The 16,672-nt window shown below is 38.7% G+C and overlaps 1 protein-coding gene across 1 annotated transcript in view; it reads left to right on the top strand.

The window, feature by feature from the left end:
- Window positions 1-16,672, top strand: part of hmcn1 (hemicentin 1) — a 578,667-nt gene that overhangs the window by 145,980 nt on the left and 416,015 nt on the right. Inside the window, exons 7-10 of the mRNA XM_048602072.1 lie at window positions 552-672; window positions 1,219-1,482; window positions 5,417-5,561; window positions 12,763-12,884. Of these exons, the coding sequence (XP_048458029.1) occupies window positions 552-672; window positions 1,219-1,482; window positions 5,417-5,561; window positions 12,763-12,884 (652 nt within the window). The remainder of the gene's footprint in view (window positions 1-551; window positions 673-1,218; window positions 1,483-5,416; window positions 5,562-12,762; window positions 12,885-16,672) is intronic.

A 16,672-nucleotide genomic window follows, 5' to 3' on the forward strand; every position in this document is an offset into this window, starting at 1 on the left:
TGCATTGTGATTCAGTTCATAGCAAATTGTATTCATACAAGAACATATATGCCCTGAAAGATGCACATTAGAAGTGGATGTTTGTTCTGAATGATCTATTAAAGATGCACACAGCCAGATAGGAGAAGTTGCATGAACAGTTGCAATGGTTATTTACCTAACCAGTTTCCTCTAGGCATCTTCCCCTCTGGTTGTATTGAACCAGATTCAAATAAAACTAAAAAGTAGTTGCTCCTTTTACATGGCAACAGTGTCAGCCTTTTGGAATAATTTTAACCTAACCCACCCAGCAGGAAACTGGCTGGATCAGATTGGCCACCTGCTTTACATTCTATATAGGATTCCAATTGGCTGAGATCTGAACTGCAGGTACTGTGTATCTGAAACTGAAGGTACGTTGTCAATGTATCTTTAAGCAATGCACCCCTCTCTCCAACTGCTAGGACTTCAGGACAACATTTTGGTACAAACTAAAGTCTTATAATTGTTGGAGTGCACTGCCTCATTCTAATATATGACTTAGATCTTTCTTTGCATTATCTTTCTTCTAGACAACAAGTGGTGGAAGACATTCGGTGCGAGTCACAGGACTCAGTGCCATTGACTTTCGAGCTGGATTTTCCAGAAAACCAACAATGAATTTTAAAAAGATTGGCAACAGACCTGTACAAGGTCAGTTTGTTACAAATCTTTTTTAATTGTATGATAATGTGGACTAGTTTCCATGACTTTATCCAAAGAGATTACAGGTATTGTTTTTGTCAAATATTTATTTGATTTAAGATGTAGCCAGGTAAATATTCAGACATTCAAGTGTCAATCCATTGATATTGCTCATCAAAACCCATCTTTTTAATATTGGCCCCATTTCCCAAATGAAAGAAGAAATGACCTTCACTAGTGATTGCATTTTTTGTTTTATTTATTGTTTACTTACTATAGTTTATTGTAGTAAATTATTTCAAAAATTGTACGTGACTGCTGAGGCATTTTATTGTTGTTTTGATATCAGAGTGAATTGAAGACTGACAGATATAACTTGCACAAAAAATTTAGAATTTCCTGAGACATATGACAGATTAAATGTTAAACTATTTGTACTATATATTCATTTTATTTCAAATGATGACATTTTTGAAAAGTAGTTTAACTCTGAAATATTTCAATTTTAAACTGTTTGTGTTTCCCGGTTGTGTCCCATATTGCATGTCCTTACAGGTATATCAACATATTTATTATTGAATACAACTGGACTCATTCCTCCTGCTAGAGTGGATCAAGTGGAACTTCTTGGCATCTCGGGCATTACATTGAAGACTATTCCCGTGAAGTATTATCCTGACCGCAAGCCTTATAGCATCTTGAATGTAACCGAATTTATTCCACCCGATGAAGCATTCTTTTTGAAGATAACTGGCTATGACTCAAAGGGTTACCTTTTCCAGAGGGTATCTGGTGTGTCCTATTCCAACGTTGTTCCAGGTCGGTCACTTACAAAGATGAGTTACCCTGGACTTGAAGCATTAACTCTGGACCTCTCTCCACAGATGATGCCAGACCCTTGAGTTTCTCTAGCACCTTGAATTTATTTCAGAAATCTGGCACTCACAGTTTATTTTTACACCTTTATTGTTCCAGATAAGATAAGATGGAACCATGCTGGAAAGAACCTAAAACACTTTAATTCTGTGGACTGTTTTTTTTAAAATCACTTTTTGCTGCATTGGATAAGTTTGTACTGTGTAATATTATTAATAGACATCTATTAATTATGCTCAGTGGGTCTGGCAGTATGTGTGAAGAGAAATCAGAGTTAATGCTCGGGTCCAGTGACCCTTCCTCAGAACTGTGAAAAAACTTTTGCGGATGCTGCCAGACCTGCTGAGCTTTGCCAGCAACTTCTGCTTTTGTCCCTCATTTACAGCATTCGCAGATCTTTCAGTTTTTATCTACAATTTACTATGTTGTATTAATAGACCATGTGATTATCCCCTCTGCAATTTAAATGAAGAGGTATTCCTTAGGTAGAATATTGGAAGACTTTCACCCAAATGAATGGATATGTTTCACAGGAAGCAACTTCAATCCTCATGTAGTCAGGGGTGTTTTGGATCGTGATAGGGTGGTGGCACAAATTGCTTCTCCTAAAGATATCTTCCAGAAACTGTACCCAACCAGAAATTTTTACTCAATGTTCCATGCGGGAAGCATCAGCAGTCACACGGACCATGGTCCAATCTATCATTTAACATCCAAGTACTCTCTCAATTTTCCAGCAGGGATCACCTGAAAGCGATTAGGAGTAGGACTTAAGCTGATTTTTCCTTACCCAGGCTGTGGCACTGAGGCCACTTTTTTGCCTTCCTATTGATGACATAATGTCTTCAAACGGAGCAGCATGAGAAATAGCTCTTTCTTCTTTTTAGCTCAATTCGCCAATGATTCTATCAACTGAATCTTCAGGGATCTACAGATCACATCTTTTAAAAAAAAAATTACTTTAGATGCATTGTTCAAACATTTTGAAGCTTGTTGCAAGTAATCTTTGCTAAAAGCATTAAATGCTGGATTGATTAAATGCTTCAAGTCCAGACAAGTATTTCCAATTTACTTTCAAAGAACAGTTTGCACTCCCATTTGTACTTGTTTAGTTAGAGGAAAGAAGTTCTGATTGAAGTAGTTTAGGAAATTCCAAGTGATTAATGTAGTGAAGTAATTATGGTCAGTGATGGATTGATGCAAATAATCATCTTGTAGCCGAACTGGCATTCTAGTACCCAACTCTGAGCATAGTGATATTTCACAACTTCAGCTGCATCAAAGAAAATGTTCATGTCCATAAATTGTACTTTTTGAATCAAAAAGACTGCTGGACTGAATTTCTTTTGTGTTCTCAGGTTACTTGTAATTGACTGGGGACAATTTAACTCCCTCTGCTTGAGAGATACAAGATGATAGTGGAGTTAAAGTTGAAATGGTTGAATATCAATACATTAAATCTTTTGCTCAATGACAGTTTAAATCACTCGTGACTCATGCTGTGAGGTGAAGTTTTATGTTTGCCCCCTTTCTCTACCCTGCCAGATTAATGTTCCCAGATAAAATTGGGAGTTAAATTTCATAAAAGATCCCCTCCTCTTGTCTTTAGTAGAAAAGTGATTTGTTCTATTGCCTGTTCTCATGATATTAAGATTGATGGTAACAAAGAGAAGCAGAAATCACAGTCACATAAAATGCAGACGATTGTGGAAAAAAAAAAATAATATGTAACAGGCCCATCAACGTCTGAAAGGTAAAAGAGAAGTTCATTTTCATGTACATGCTTTCTATTGAGAATAATCATCTCATCTGGATGAATTTAAGATTGGTTAAATAAATTTTTGGACTTGGTTCAGAGCTGTTCTGATAGAGAAGTTGATTGAAAAGTTAACTGTAATTTATGTATTTCTATTTCCATTTTTTCTACTTATTTAGAGTTTTTAAAATCTTTTTTAAAATATTAATAATGACTCCATTTCTAGCATTTCTTCCTCGTTATTAGAGAAAAGTAGGAGCAGGATAATACTATGACTAATAATTGCAACTGTTATTGTTACTGTTGCAACAATTTGCAGCATTAATTCCCCTGACCTTCATAAGATCAGAACTGGGGATTTATGCTGATGATTACACAATGTTCAGCACAATGCATAACTCCTCAGTCATGAAAGCAGTGCAAGCCGAAATGCAACAAAATCTAGAAAATATCCAGGCTTGGGCTGACAAGTGGCATGTAACATACAGACTAGTCAAGTGCCTAACCATGACAATGTCCCACAAAAGAGAATCAAACCATTTCCCCTTTACACAAGTTAGGACTGTGATAGAATACTCCCCACTTGCCTGGAGGAGTGCAACTTCAATAACACTCAAGAAGCTTGACACCATCCAGCAGAAAGCAAAACCCTTGATTGGCATCAGATCAGCATTCAACTCTTCCACCACCAATACTCAGTAGCAGCAATGTGCACCATCCACAAGATGCACAGAAAAAAATCACAAATGCTTCTTAACCAGTTCCTTCCAAACCCATGATCACTCCCACCGAGAAGGACAAGGGCAACAGATATGTGATAGCATCACCACTTGGAAGGTCCTCTCCAAGACAATCACCATCCAGACTTGGAAATATGTCACTGCTCCTTCAATGTTGCTGAGTTAGAATTCTGGAACCACCTCCATAATGGCATTGTGGGACTGCATTGGTTCAAGAAGGCAGCTCACCACTACCTTCCTGAGAGCAACTAGGAATAGGCAATGAATATTAGCCCAGCACCCATCCCATGACTGAATTAAAAATCAATAACTTTGCATAAGTGTGGGCATTGCATATTTTCATTGTTGTTAAATAGACAGATACAGCTTTGAATCAAGATGCCCATTGAAAACAATCAGAGCAGAAGTACAGCACCAAACTCTGTGAAATATTATTGTCCATGCCTTGAAACTGACTCTTGTGCAATCTGTTAAATCCAGTCATTAGCAGAAGCTTCATTCTGTGTCCTACAAATGAATATTCAATCTACTTATCTAATACATTCCCCCTAATTTTGAAACTACATCCATTCATGTTATGCAAACACTTGTGTTGTAGAGATAGCAAGAACTGTAGATGCTGGAGTCAGTAATAACACAGTGTAGAGCTGGAGGAACACAGCAGGCCAGGCAGCATCAGAGGAACAGGAAAGCTGACGTTTCGGGTTGGGACCCTTGTTCAGAAAAGGGTCTGAAGAAGGGTCCTGACCCGAAATGTCAGCTTTCCTGCCCCTCTGCTGTCTGGCCTGCTGTGTTCATCCAGCTCCACACTTTGTTATCTACTTGTGTTGTAGTCTGTGTTGTCTTCGTGTCCTGAATTCGCAGAATGTTATCAGCAAAGTATGCTTCATTGTGCGAGTGCACATGCTTCAAATCAGGTTTGCCAATTTTATTCATAAGCTGCTGATTAGCCCCAAGTCTGGAGAAAGTCTGGCCATTGGCCATTGAGGAAATGTTAATTACTAGCCCATACCTGAAATACAGCAGATATTCATGTCTGCCAGTGATGCCATTTTTCTTCTGGAGACAAGAGTGAATGATTTGAGGTTGGTTTCAGGTGCCACCAGTGTCAAGTATGGTATATTCTTTGATTTTGCCTCTGACAATCTACTGTTGGAAGTACCTTAGTAACATTAAAAGGGGATTTGGCAGATGATGTATAGTGCATATTATCACTTGACAAGATTCTCTAAATGCCTGTAGCCAAGGTGGAGCAACTCGAGATTTGCAATTTGCTTCAATAAATGTAGCACAGTTGATAAGAAATCATTAAGAAAATCTGTTGACTGCACTTTAAAGAGTTACATTAGAAAAGGCACAATATTTCAACTTTTTTCATTAGGTCCACCAAAGGTCACGATGCCAGCACAGACTCCAGGATACTATCTACAGACGGGCTATATCATATGTAACGTGGACAGCCTCATCCCCTTCACATTGCGTTTCAGCAGAGCTGGTACAAAGCTAGGAACAGATCACTTTTTCAAGTATGTATATTTGACCTGTTATTGTCTTGTTACATGCAATGTTCAGGATTATGATTTGTAACCATCCAAGTTTGTAGCTTAAAACACAACAGATTATATAATGTGCATTCTTTGTAATACATTTTGAGACTACCAAATGAAGCTTACATGGAGATTTATTTTAACATTGCAATGCACAAACATTTCATTTTTGCTTCATTTCTTGACAATTAATGATCATTGATATCTAAGACTGTTTGTGGTTAGTGGGATGATGAAGTCATATGCGCCATTCCCTATTGGCACACATGTCTGAAACAGTTTGCCAGTGTACTGCTGTCCACTGTCAGGCACTATCTGATCTGAGACACTGAGCAAACTGAAAATCGTGCTCATTGTGGTTGTGTTCGTTGTGTTGCTAAGTCATTGGACAATGGAAAATTCAGAAGTGCTCCGTCGCAAGAATGTCATCTTTCCCATTTGCTGTGAATAGATCTGTTGTTATTTTCATCCAAGAAGTGAATGGAACATTTTGTGGATATTGAGATCTGCTTTCCTGCTGAGTTTGATGCATTTGGCATGTCTCATATACATTCACAAGCCATTGAATATCCTGATTTAATGCTAGCCAATACATTGACTCAAGCTCACCATCTTGTGTGCCTCTGCTGTAAAATAGGCATGATACCTAGGCATAATGTCTTTGGTATTAGGATTTATTTCCATTTGAAAATGACTTGCGATATATCAAATTCATCCATGTCTAAATGAATCAATCTTCTCGGGTTCTTTAATGTTGTCAGACTTCTTTGGATAATGATCATTAGCAACTTTTGTAGCTGAACATCTTTGGCAGCTGCTGATTTGCAACTACACTCACTGGCTCTGGCCAAAGTGTAACTGATCAACGTTAAGAACCTCTAGGACATCAACATTAGATCAAGAGGAATATTTCGGTCTTTGTGTGGGTTGGGTACTCTGCTTAGCATATCAGACATAGTCATCTTGGTACCTAGCTTTATCTCACTCAAAGTCATATCTTTGAAGATCATTGACCGATGCATCATGTGTATTCTATTCTGCAATTGTGGCTGTGGTTTGAATCTCTCAAATTGTGATTGCAACAAGATCTGTGCAAATAGGTAAATCTGCCATTGGTGGACCATTTGGATTGACCAGCCAGAAGATTTTTCAGAAGCCAAAATGAGCTTACATAATGGCAGTCCAGTGTGATTCTGTCAATGCTGTGAGTGGCATCTCATCGGCTGTAGCATAAGCTGTTTGCAGAGGTACATGTCTTTCAGGATGCATGAGCTCCTGTGTTGATTTTAGCATTTAGTGTTTGTTGTACTGACTTGTCAGGACATAAGATATTAATGCTTCTGATCACCTTATACCATCAATATTGTGTGACATATGAAATCCTGATCGTATTCTAAACTGGCCTCCTCCTTGGTTGACTCTGAACCTCATTGAAGTGTTTGTGCATCATCTTAACACTTCATTCTTGCTGCTAGTGTTGTGCCATCTCTTTTTTTTGTTCTGGGGTCTGGCTTGGTGCTTGGTGTTTGAAACCAGATTTTCTGCACGTGTACTTAATGTCCTTAATACCACATGCTTTACAGATAGCTTAAAAAAAAACACGCTGGGCAGATTTTTGATAGTTGTGATGAACTGCATATGATTGAGTTGGTTTGATATGCTTTGCTGACCATAGCAATTGTATTGGCTGTGCCTAAAATAAGTAATTGCTGTTGCCTACCACTATGGCTTCATACTATCCTCAAGTCTATCCTCAAGTAATATTTTAATGGTATGGCTCAGTTCCTTGCCTAAAAGATCCTTCCAAAAGTTTTTAGTTGGTGTAGGGCAATGATGAACTGAATGGGCTTCTTTGACAGTTTTCATTAAAAAAGTTGCACTGTGCCTTTTGCTGTGACATCGTTTGACAAACTGTCAATAGACTCTTGGAGTTGATGTCTGTATGGCATGAGTTGGAGTTTCTTATTTCTGAAGTTTATTTTTATCTTAACTCGTTTTTGAGAACCTTCCAGATCATTCTGGATCTTTCTAATCATTCATGGAAAGACTAGATCTAAAAATCTTGTAAAGCCTCTCCATGTCAAAGGCAAGCAAGATTTCTAGAGACAACAAGGTGCAGGGCTGGATGAACACAGCAGGCCAAGCAGCATCATAGGAGCAGAGAGGCTGACGTTTCGGGCCTAGACCCTTCATCAGAAAAGGGGGAGGGGAAGGGGGTTTTGAAATAAATAGGGAGAGAGTGGGAGGCGGATAGAAGAGGGATAGAGGAGAGGAAACAAACAGGTCGAAGAGGCGGGGATGGAGCCAGTAAAGGTGAGTGTAGGTAGGGAGTTAGGAAGGGGATAGGTCAGTCCAGGGAGGATGGACAGGTCAAGGGGGCGGGATGAGGTTGGTCGGTAGGAGATGGAGGTGCGGCTTGAGGTGGGAGGAGGGGATAGGTGGGAGGAAGAAGAGGTTAGGGAGGCAGGGACGAGCTGGACTGGTTTTGGGATGCGGTAGGGGGAGGGGAGATTTTGAAACTTGTGATTTCTAGAGTTCTTTTCCTTGGGATAATCTATTGCTTGATTTATAAAATAAAGTCACACTCATTGTTTAAACAATTGTAACTCAACAAGAGTGTCAATGGATACCAAATTCATAATAAAGTTTGTGTTATATGTTGCAAAGTTGGGTAGAGTATTTATGGATTGGAAGACTTGAGGTTAGAATTTATTGGTTGTAAACTGTTGGTGGTTGTAAAATGCAATGGTGAAAGCAGTGTGCGGTCCCTTTAAAAACTGATGTGCTTTTTCTGTGCTTAGAGATTCAAAAATGATGCCTGTGGGTTTGCAGGTACAGAGCACCTGAATTGAAACATTTGTATCAAAAGGCGATACTGTTAGCAGGCAAAGCAGCATTTTTAACAAGACACAAGGTTTTCAAATTTAGCCAATTAATTTAAACCAGGCCCTTAGGTACCAAAAACTGTTTAAATTTAAATCTGATGGTTTTTGACAACATAGGACTAATTCTATTGTAAGAAATTGATCTGTCATTAAGGGAATCAAAGATGAGGGCATTTGGAAAAAATCAGGGGAGATCCAACTGCTGTCTGCTAAGAGAACAGCTCTCGGCCCTTAGAGAAAGTATCGTCTAATTAATAGAGGTATCGTGGCACTCTTAGCTGATATTCCAGACCGAAGAATTCACAGAAAACGTGTTCCTGACTCTCAAAATTGATGGAGAAGGCATTCCTGACAGAAGATCAATAGGAAGACACAGAGCATTCTGGAAAACGTAACCTGTCTATAATTTTGAGAGATTAAATTCTCATTCTTTAAATTTTATTTAATGTAAGTGGCACTTGTATTTATTGGAACAACATACCATTCTAATCTTGTTTTATTCGGGAATAGTTAGTAGTTAGAAGGGGTTTATTTGGTTTGTTAATAGTATAGTTAATTTGTTCACTGTTAGAGTTACATAAATAAATTGTCACTTGGTGATTTATACAGGGAGTGTCAGGTGTTTATTTTTACTTAACCACTCCTTTATAACAGATTGGAGGCTCTTTTAATTGATGATAGGGCGAGGCGCGCCTCTTTGGGTGTTTCTTTTTTCATTATCAGAGGTGGTCGACCTCTGCTTTTATAACAGATCGGGGGCTCGTCTGGGATCTGGGGCAGCTCGGGTCCAGGATCTGGACAGCTTGGGTCTGGGAGTTGAATGGATTTGAACAGATTTGGACAGATCTAGATGGATCTGGACAGATTTAGGGTACGCAAGGTCCCAGCAGATTTAAACAGACTTGGGGATTAATGTCCTAGATCTTTGAATAAAACTTATGTGAGAAGCTGAAAATCTGTTTATTTTTGGTTGCTGATTGTTGGTTAAATCAAAAGTGAGTTAATGTCTCTTTCAGTCACTAAGCGTTGATGGGGATGGAAAAAGTGACTTTGGGGGTGTTATAAAAGGTGAGCAAGGAGCAGCTGCTGGAATTGACGGACAAGCGAGTGTTGGGGTTGCCTTTGTCTGTGAGAAAGGAAGAGGTAATTACAGCAACAGCTCAACAATTAAATTTGCTGGAAAGGCCAACAGAATCTTTAGAAATGGTTAGAATTCAATTGTAGATGAAGCAGCTTGAACAGGAAAAGGAACTGTTTGAATTACGGTTTCAAGCAGAGTAAAGACAAAAAGTGAGAGAAGAGAGAAAGAGAGAGAGTTTGATGTTTGGAATTTGCAAATTAGACAGGATAGCTGAGTTAAAATGATGGACATGAAGGTAGAGAAGAATAGGCTTAGTGAGGAGGAGGGTGATGATGAGCAAACGTAGTCAAAAACCTGGTGGGGATAAAGACAAATATGTCAAAAAAATACCAAAATTGGATGAAAACGATCTAGAAGCCTTTACATTTCTTTTGAGGAATTGGCTAAACAGATGAACTGGCCAGAGATTGTGTGGGTAATGTTAATTCAGACCAATTTGGTAGGCAGGGTTAGTGACGTGTTCACAGTGCTGTCCAAGGAGCCATGAGGAGAATATGAAGAAGTAAAACAGGCTTTTTTGAGTGCCTACGAATTGGTACCAGAAGCATATCGACAATGGTTCAGAAATATAAGAAAGGAACCAGATGAGACTTGTATTGAGTTTGAAAGAATTAAGCACAGCAACTTCGATAGATGGATGAGAGCATTAAAGATAGAATAGACATATGAGGATATTAGAGGTGTTATTTCTGCTGGAGGAGTTTGAAAACTCACTTCCAGAAATGATAAGGACTCCTGTTGAGGAACAGAAAGTTAAAACAGCAAGAAGAGCTGCAGAGATGGCAGATGAATACGCATTAGTGTATAAATCAAAATCTAGCTTCCACAGCAATTTCATTCCGTGAGCGATAGAAATTGTGAAAGAGAGAGATCCTTCAATGAAAAACAAAACGTAGATCACACTGGGAACAGTTTACCACATTTCAAAAAAGAAACCCAAGAGACTGGGAAAGAGGTGAAAGACCTCAGATATTTTCACTGCAGTAAGGTGGGACATACAAAGTCACAGTGCTGGTAGGTTAAGAAAGGCACTGGGAAAAAGGATGTGGTAAAAGAGGCTAAACTAGTGTGATTAGTTGAGGTAGTGAACGAAATCCCAAGAGAAGTTGAGGAGCTGCAGGAGAGTGCACAGCCTAGTCACGGACTAGGTAGTAAGATCGTGCCAGATCTTTTCAAAGACTTCACCTGTGTGGACAAGGTTTATTCAGGTAGAACAGGGAGAGTAGGTAAAGAAGTTAAAAATATTGAGGATACGGGAGCTGTTTAGTCTCTAATAGTAAGAAATGAAAGTATTTGCACTTCTTCTGAAATGTTGCCTGAGAGAGTGATAATCAGTGAAATAAATGGAGAGAGAATTAGTGTTCCCCTGTGTAAGATAAGGCTAGAAAGTCCAGTTAAAACTGAGGAAGTGATAGTGAGAGTGATTAAATGAGTGGCGAGTCCAGGAATACAGTTTGTTCTTGGAAACATTATAGCCGGATCAAAGGTGGGAGTGACGTCTATTGTCACGGAAATGCCGAAAGAAAACCAGGGAACTGACGAGTTAAGAGAAAAGTACCCTGGAATTTTTCCAGGCTGTGTGGTGAGAAGATCCCACAGTTATAAGTTAAAGCAAGAAGGGAAAACAAAAGGGAAAGACGAAGGAGTTGAGGTCCAGTTAACTGACACCCTGTTTGATGAAATGGGAAAGGAGAAACCTAAGCAAGTAGAGGATCATGCAGAGGTGTTTAGTTCTGAAAGACTAATGGAGTTACAATAGAGGTTGAGACAATAAAGGATTTATGTCATAAAGCCTACTCAGAAAAGGATTCATAATGTATTTTTCAAAAAAAACTCAACATCCACCAGAAAAAAAATTCAACCATTGAATGGTACTGGCCTTACAGCATTTCAGAGATGGTTGTGTATATCGATCACAATCCTTTTGAAATTTTTGGAAACATTTAAGGACAAGAACACCAGATTATTTTGTTAGAGTCATATGTTACAAGCATTTAATTTACAGGTTACACAAGTTGTGGGTCGTGAAAATGTTATTGTGGATGCTTTATCGCGGGTATTGGAAAAAAATCAGGGGAGATCCAACTGCCATCTGCTAAGAGAATAGCTCTCAGCGCTTAGAGAAAGCGTCATCTAATTAACAAAGGTACCACGCACTCTTTGCTGATATTCCAGACAGAATATGGAGAATTCAATGGAGAAGGTGTTTCTGACAGAAGATCAATGGAGAAGACACAGAACATTTTGGAAGACATAACCTGTCTATAATTTTTGAGAGATTAAATTCTAATTCTTTAAATTTTATTTGATATAAGTGGCATTTGTATTTATTGGAACAACATGCCATTTATAATCTTGTTTTGTTTGGGAATAGTTAGTTGTTAGGGTTTATTCGGTTTGTTAATAGTAGAGTTAATTTGTTCATTGTTAGAGTTACATAAATAAATTATTACTTGTTGATTTATAAAGTGAGTGTCAGGTGTTTATTTTTATTTAACCACTCCTTTATAACAGATTGGGCGGTCTTTTAACTGATTGTACAGCAAGGCACGCCTCTCTGGGTGTTTTGGTTTTAATCATCAGTTGGGGGGGGGGGGTCGACCTCTGCTTTATAACTTATCCATGGTTCAGCTTTTAAAAACTTTGCACTCTGACATGTTAATCTATGTGTTCCTGACTTTGTGACAGTGTAGTTAAAATTGTTCCTTCCTTAGGATCAAGAACTTTGTAGCTATTGGTATGAGAAAATGTAACTTGTAGATATTTTCTAACCAAAGTGTTCAGTGATGTTATTACACACGTCTAAAGCAGGTGGGACTTGAACCCAGGCCTCTTGTTTGAGCGGGAAAGATGCTGCCGCTGCACCATAAGAACCTCAAAACTGTTATTTACATATCAACTTTAAAGGACAAGAATATTCTAGCTTCCAAATTCTGTATTGAAATGGTGTCAAATTTTGCTTTATAATTTTCCTGAGAAGTGACTTGAGAAATTTTATTACATTAACGTCACAAAATAATAACAAGTTATTGCAGTTAATTATTGAGGTTCTATTAGGTTAACATTGTTTTCCTCTTTCAAACAGGTTATTATTAGTATGATTGTGTATTTTATTATAATTCACCTGATTTAATCTCCTGTTTTTCTCTTGAAGGGAATCTGCCACTGCACATTTGGAGATCCCTCATGTTTCTGCAGTACATGAAGGGCTTTATGAATGCATAGCAGTTAATAGTGCTGGCACTGGGCGTGCACAAACCTTCCTGGATGTATCAGGTCAGAACCCTTTTTTAATACATGTCTCAGTTTTTACGTGTGTTAGGGGCTCTATTTTAAACAAAAAATGCAATATTATGTGTCTTTATGATATAAAAGAGAATACAAAACTGTTTAATATCTATTTTGGTTAACTTCGGAGCTTGTGTCTGAACAGTAGGGAGTGACACAAAGAGCCGACACTCCTGAGTTGTATTGCTAATGTCTTCATCACTTTCAGCAAGTGATACTAAGCTACCTAAAACAACAGTTTCAATTTAGAGCATGCACTAACCTAGTAAAACACATGGCTAAGCAAGAATGATACCAATGAAAGGCATTTTTGCTACTTTGCTCCTTCAGTGCTCCATATCACTAAGGAAAATGACCAAAAATGTGCGCACAGAGCTAGGATTTTTGAAGCATCTTAAAGGAGGCTAGAAAGATAGACAGGTTTCCTTAGGGAGGAGAGATCCCAGACATTTACATAAGGAGAGAAAAGGTCATGAAAACAAGAATAAAAATTTTAAAACTTGATATTATAGGACGGGGAGGCAGTGAAGATCAACAAAGATAGGGGTGATGGATAAATCTAATTTGGAGTAAGATAACTGCTTAAGAGTGCACTGGAATATTGTCAAGTCAAGAGAAAATAAAGGCATGGGTGAGGGTTTCAACAGCAGATGAGTTGAAGGAAGGCCAGAGTTGAATGATGTTGTGAAGCTGAAGTAGGCAGTCGTAGTGATGATGTGGATATGTAATTGGAAACTCAACTCCAAGTCAAACATAACACCAAAGTTGTAAATCGTCCTACACAACTAAAGAGAAAGGGAGGTAGGGGAGAGAATGCGTGGCGGGATCAAAGGCTTCAGTCTTTCCAACATTTAGTTGGAGAAAATGACCAAATATTGGATGTCAGATGAAGTGTGATTTATCAGAGACAATTGAGTTCAAAGAGGTAGTGATAAAATACAGCTGACTGCTGCCAACATTTTAGATGAGGAACATGTTTTTACGTTTTCAGATTATACTACAGAAAAGTACATCTATGTGTGAAATAGAAGGGAGCCAAGTATAGATACCTCGAAAACTTTATTGTGGGAAGAGAAGCCATTGTGGGTTATAATCTGGCTATAATTAGAAAATTAAGAACAGAATCAAGCCAGGACTGTCTGCCCACCTGGATGATGTAGTAGAGGCATTGGAGGAGATGGTGTGGCCTACTGTATCAAGCATTGCAAGTATGTCAAGCAGATGAGGAGTGACAGGTTACAAAGAAGGTCATTTTTGACTCTAACAAGAGCCACTTCGGTACTGTAATCAGTACAGAAACCTCATTGGAGAGATTTAAACATAATTGTGGAGAAAAATGGACATGGATTTAGGAAGTAACAACAGGTTCAAAGACTTTGGAAAGGAAAAGGACTTTGGAAACAGGCAAAAATGAGTAAGTATGGAGGGATCAAGCATAAGTATTTTGAGGAAGGGCAAATGTCAGCAGATTTGAAAGGAAGGGTAACATTACCTAATGAAAGGGAATTTTTAACAATGTGAGTTAGCATGAAGTCCAAAGGGAAATGGGGTAGTCAACATTTGACTAATGTAGGATTGAGGGAGCAGGAGGGGAGTCTTAAAAACAACATAAGCTCAGACAACATTGCAGAAAATGGGATATAATGTCAATAAATGCATGACTAGGGCAGTGGGGAAACTTTTGAGGAGCTTTGTCCGAGGAGCTAAGGTAATGGAGTGAATTCGCAGGTATGTCAGAAGTGATGATCTTGATTTTCGTGATCAAAAAATTCCATAAGTTCCTCACATTTACTATCTGAGGTGAGTGTGGAAGAGGTGTGGAAACATGTTTTGCAGGGATAGTTTGGATTAAAGCGTAGAAGGTAGAATCATATTTGCATTTCTGGGTAGATGATTATTGAATAATTATCAGCATTACCAATGAAGAACATTGTCAATCAAGCAGTTGAAGTTGTATTGCTAATAAGGTGTTATGACCCACCAGGGTAGAGTGTCATAAATGGTGCCCTTCTATTCCTCAAATCATACCAAATGTTAGGTTTTTTTTGAGGTACGCACAGTGCCCCGAATAACCAAACAAGGTTGCAAGAAAACAGATTTTTCACTAAACAAGTAATATTCTTCTTGTAATGAATTTGACTATATTTGCAAGTCATAGAGTCATACTGTGTGGAACCAGACCCTTGTCCAACCAGTCCACACCAACCATTTCCCAAACTGTGTGCGCTTAGCCCATATTCCTCCAAACCTTTCCTATTCATGAACTTATCTAAAAGTCTTTTAAACATTGTAACTGTACCTGCATCCACCACTTTCTGTGGCAGTTCACTTCACACATGAGCCACTCTCTGTGTAAGAAATCAGCCTGTCATGTCCTTTGTTAAAAATCTTTCTCTTCTCACCTTAAATATTTGCCCCCTAGTTTTGAACTCCCCCCACCCTAGGGAAAAAGACCCTTGTCATTCACCTTTATCGAAGCCCCTCATGATTTTATAAACCTCAATAAGGTCACCTGTCAACCTCCTACACTCCAGTGAAAAATGTCCCTGTCTTACCAGCCTATTTTTATATCTCAAGCCCTCCATTCACAGCAACATCCTGGTAAAACTTTTCTGAATGCTGTCCAGTTGAATAATATCCTTCCTATAACAGGGCAAGCAGAACTGTGCACAGTACTCCAGAAGAGGCCTCACCACCATCCTGTACAACCTCCAGATGACATCCCAACTGTTATACACAAAGGCCTGAGCAATGAAGGCAAGCCTGCTAAATGCCTTCCCAACCATCCTGTCTACCTGTGACACAAATTTTAAAGAATTATGTACCTGAACTGGTAGGTTTCTCTGTTTTACAACTCTACCCAGGGCTCTATCAGTAATTGTATAAATCCTGTCACTTTTTTTTACCAAAATGCAAGGCCTCACATTTATCCATATTAAACTCACTCTGCCATTCCCCAACCCATTGACCCAATGGATCAAGATCTCTTTGTTAATATTAGATAACCTTCTTCGTTGTCCACTATACTACCAATTTTGGTGTCATCTGCAAACTTACTAACCATACTTCCTATGTTCTCATCCAAATCATTTACATAAATGGAAAAGTGGACCCAGCACCGATCCCTGCCGTCCTTACCTGGTCTAGCCTACATGTGACTCCAGATCCACAGCAATGTGGTTGACTCTGAACTGCCCTCTGGGCAATTAGGGATAGACAATAAATGCTGCCTAGCCAGTGACGTCCTCATCCCATTAATGAATTTTAAAAAAACACAGCTTTTCATAGGCCTCCAGTCCAAAAAACAACCCTCCACCGCCACCCTCTGTCTTCTATCGTAAAGCCAATTTTGTATCCGATTGGCAGGCTTACCCTGAATCCCATGTGATCTACTTTACTAATTAGTCTACCATGCGGAATCTTGTTAAAGAATTTACTGAAGTCCAAGTAAACAACGTCTACCACTGTGCCCTCCTGAATCTTTTTGGATACTTGATTTAAAAAAACTCAATCAAGTTTGCTTGCACAAAATCATGCTGACTATTCCTTATCAATGTCCAAATGCATGTAAACCCTATGTTTCAGAATCATCTCCCACTTACCCACCACCAGTGTCAGACTTACAGGCCTATAGTTTCCAGGCTTCTCCTTACAGCCTTTTTTTTGAGCAATAAACAGACATAAACTATTGGCATGTAATACAACTAACAAAGATTATAATCTCCTTCAAAACTCCCCTTGAAACTCTTATACACAAAAAGATGGAAAAGTGGATT

The sequence above is a fragment of the Rhincodon typus genome, chromosome 10 (genome assembly GCF_021869965.1).
Source record: "Rhincodon typus isolate 14 chromosome 10, sRhiTyp1.1, whole genome shotgun sequence".
Classification (NCBI taxonomy): domain Eukaryota; kingdom Metazoa; phylum Chordata; class Chondrichthyes; order Orectolobiformes; family Rhincodontidae; genus Rhincodon; species Rhincodon typus.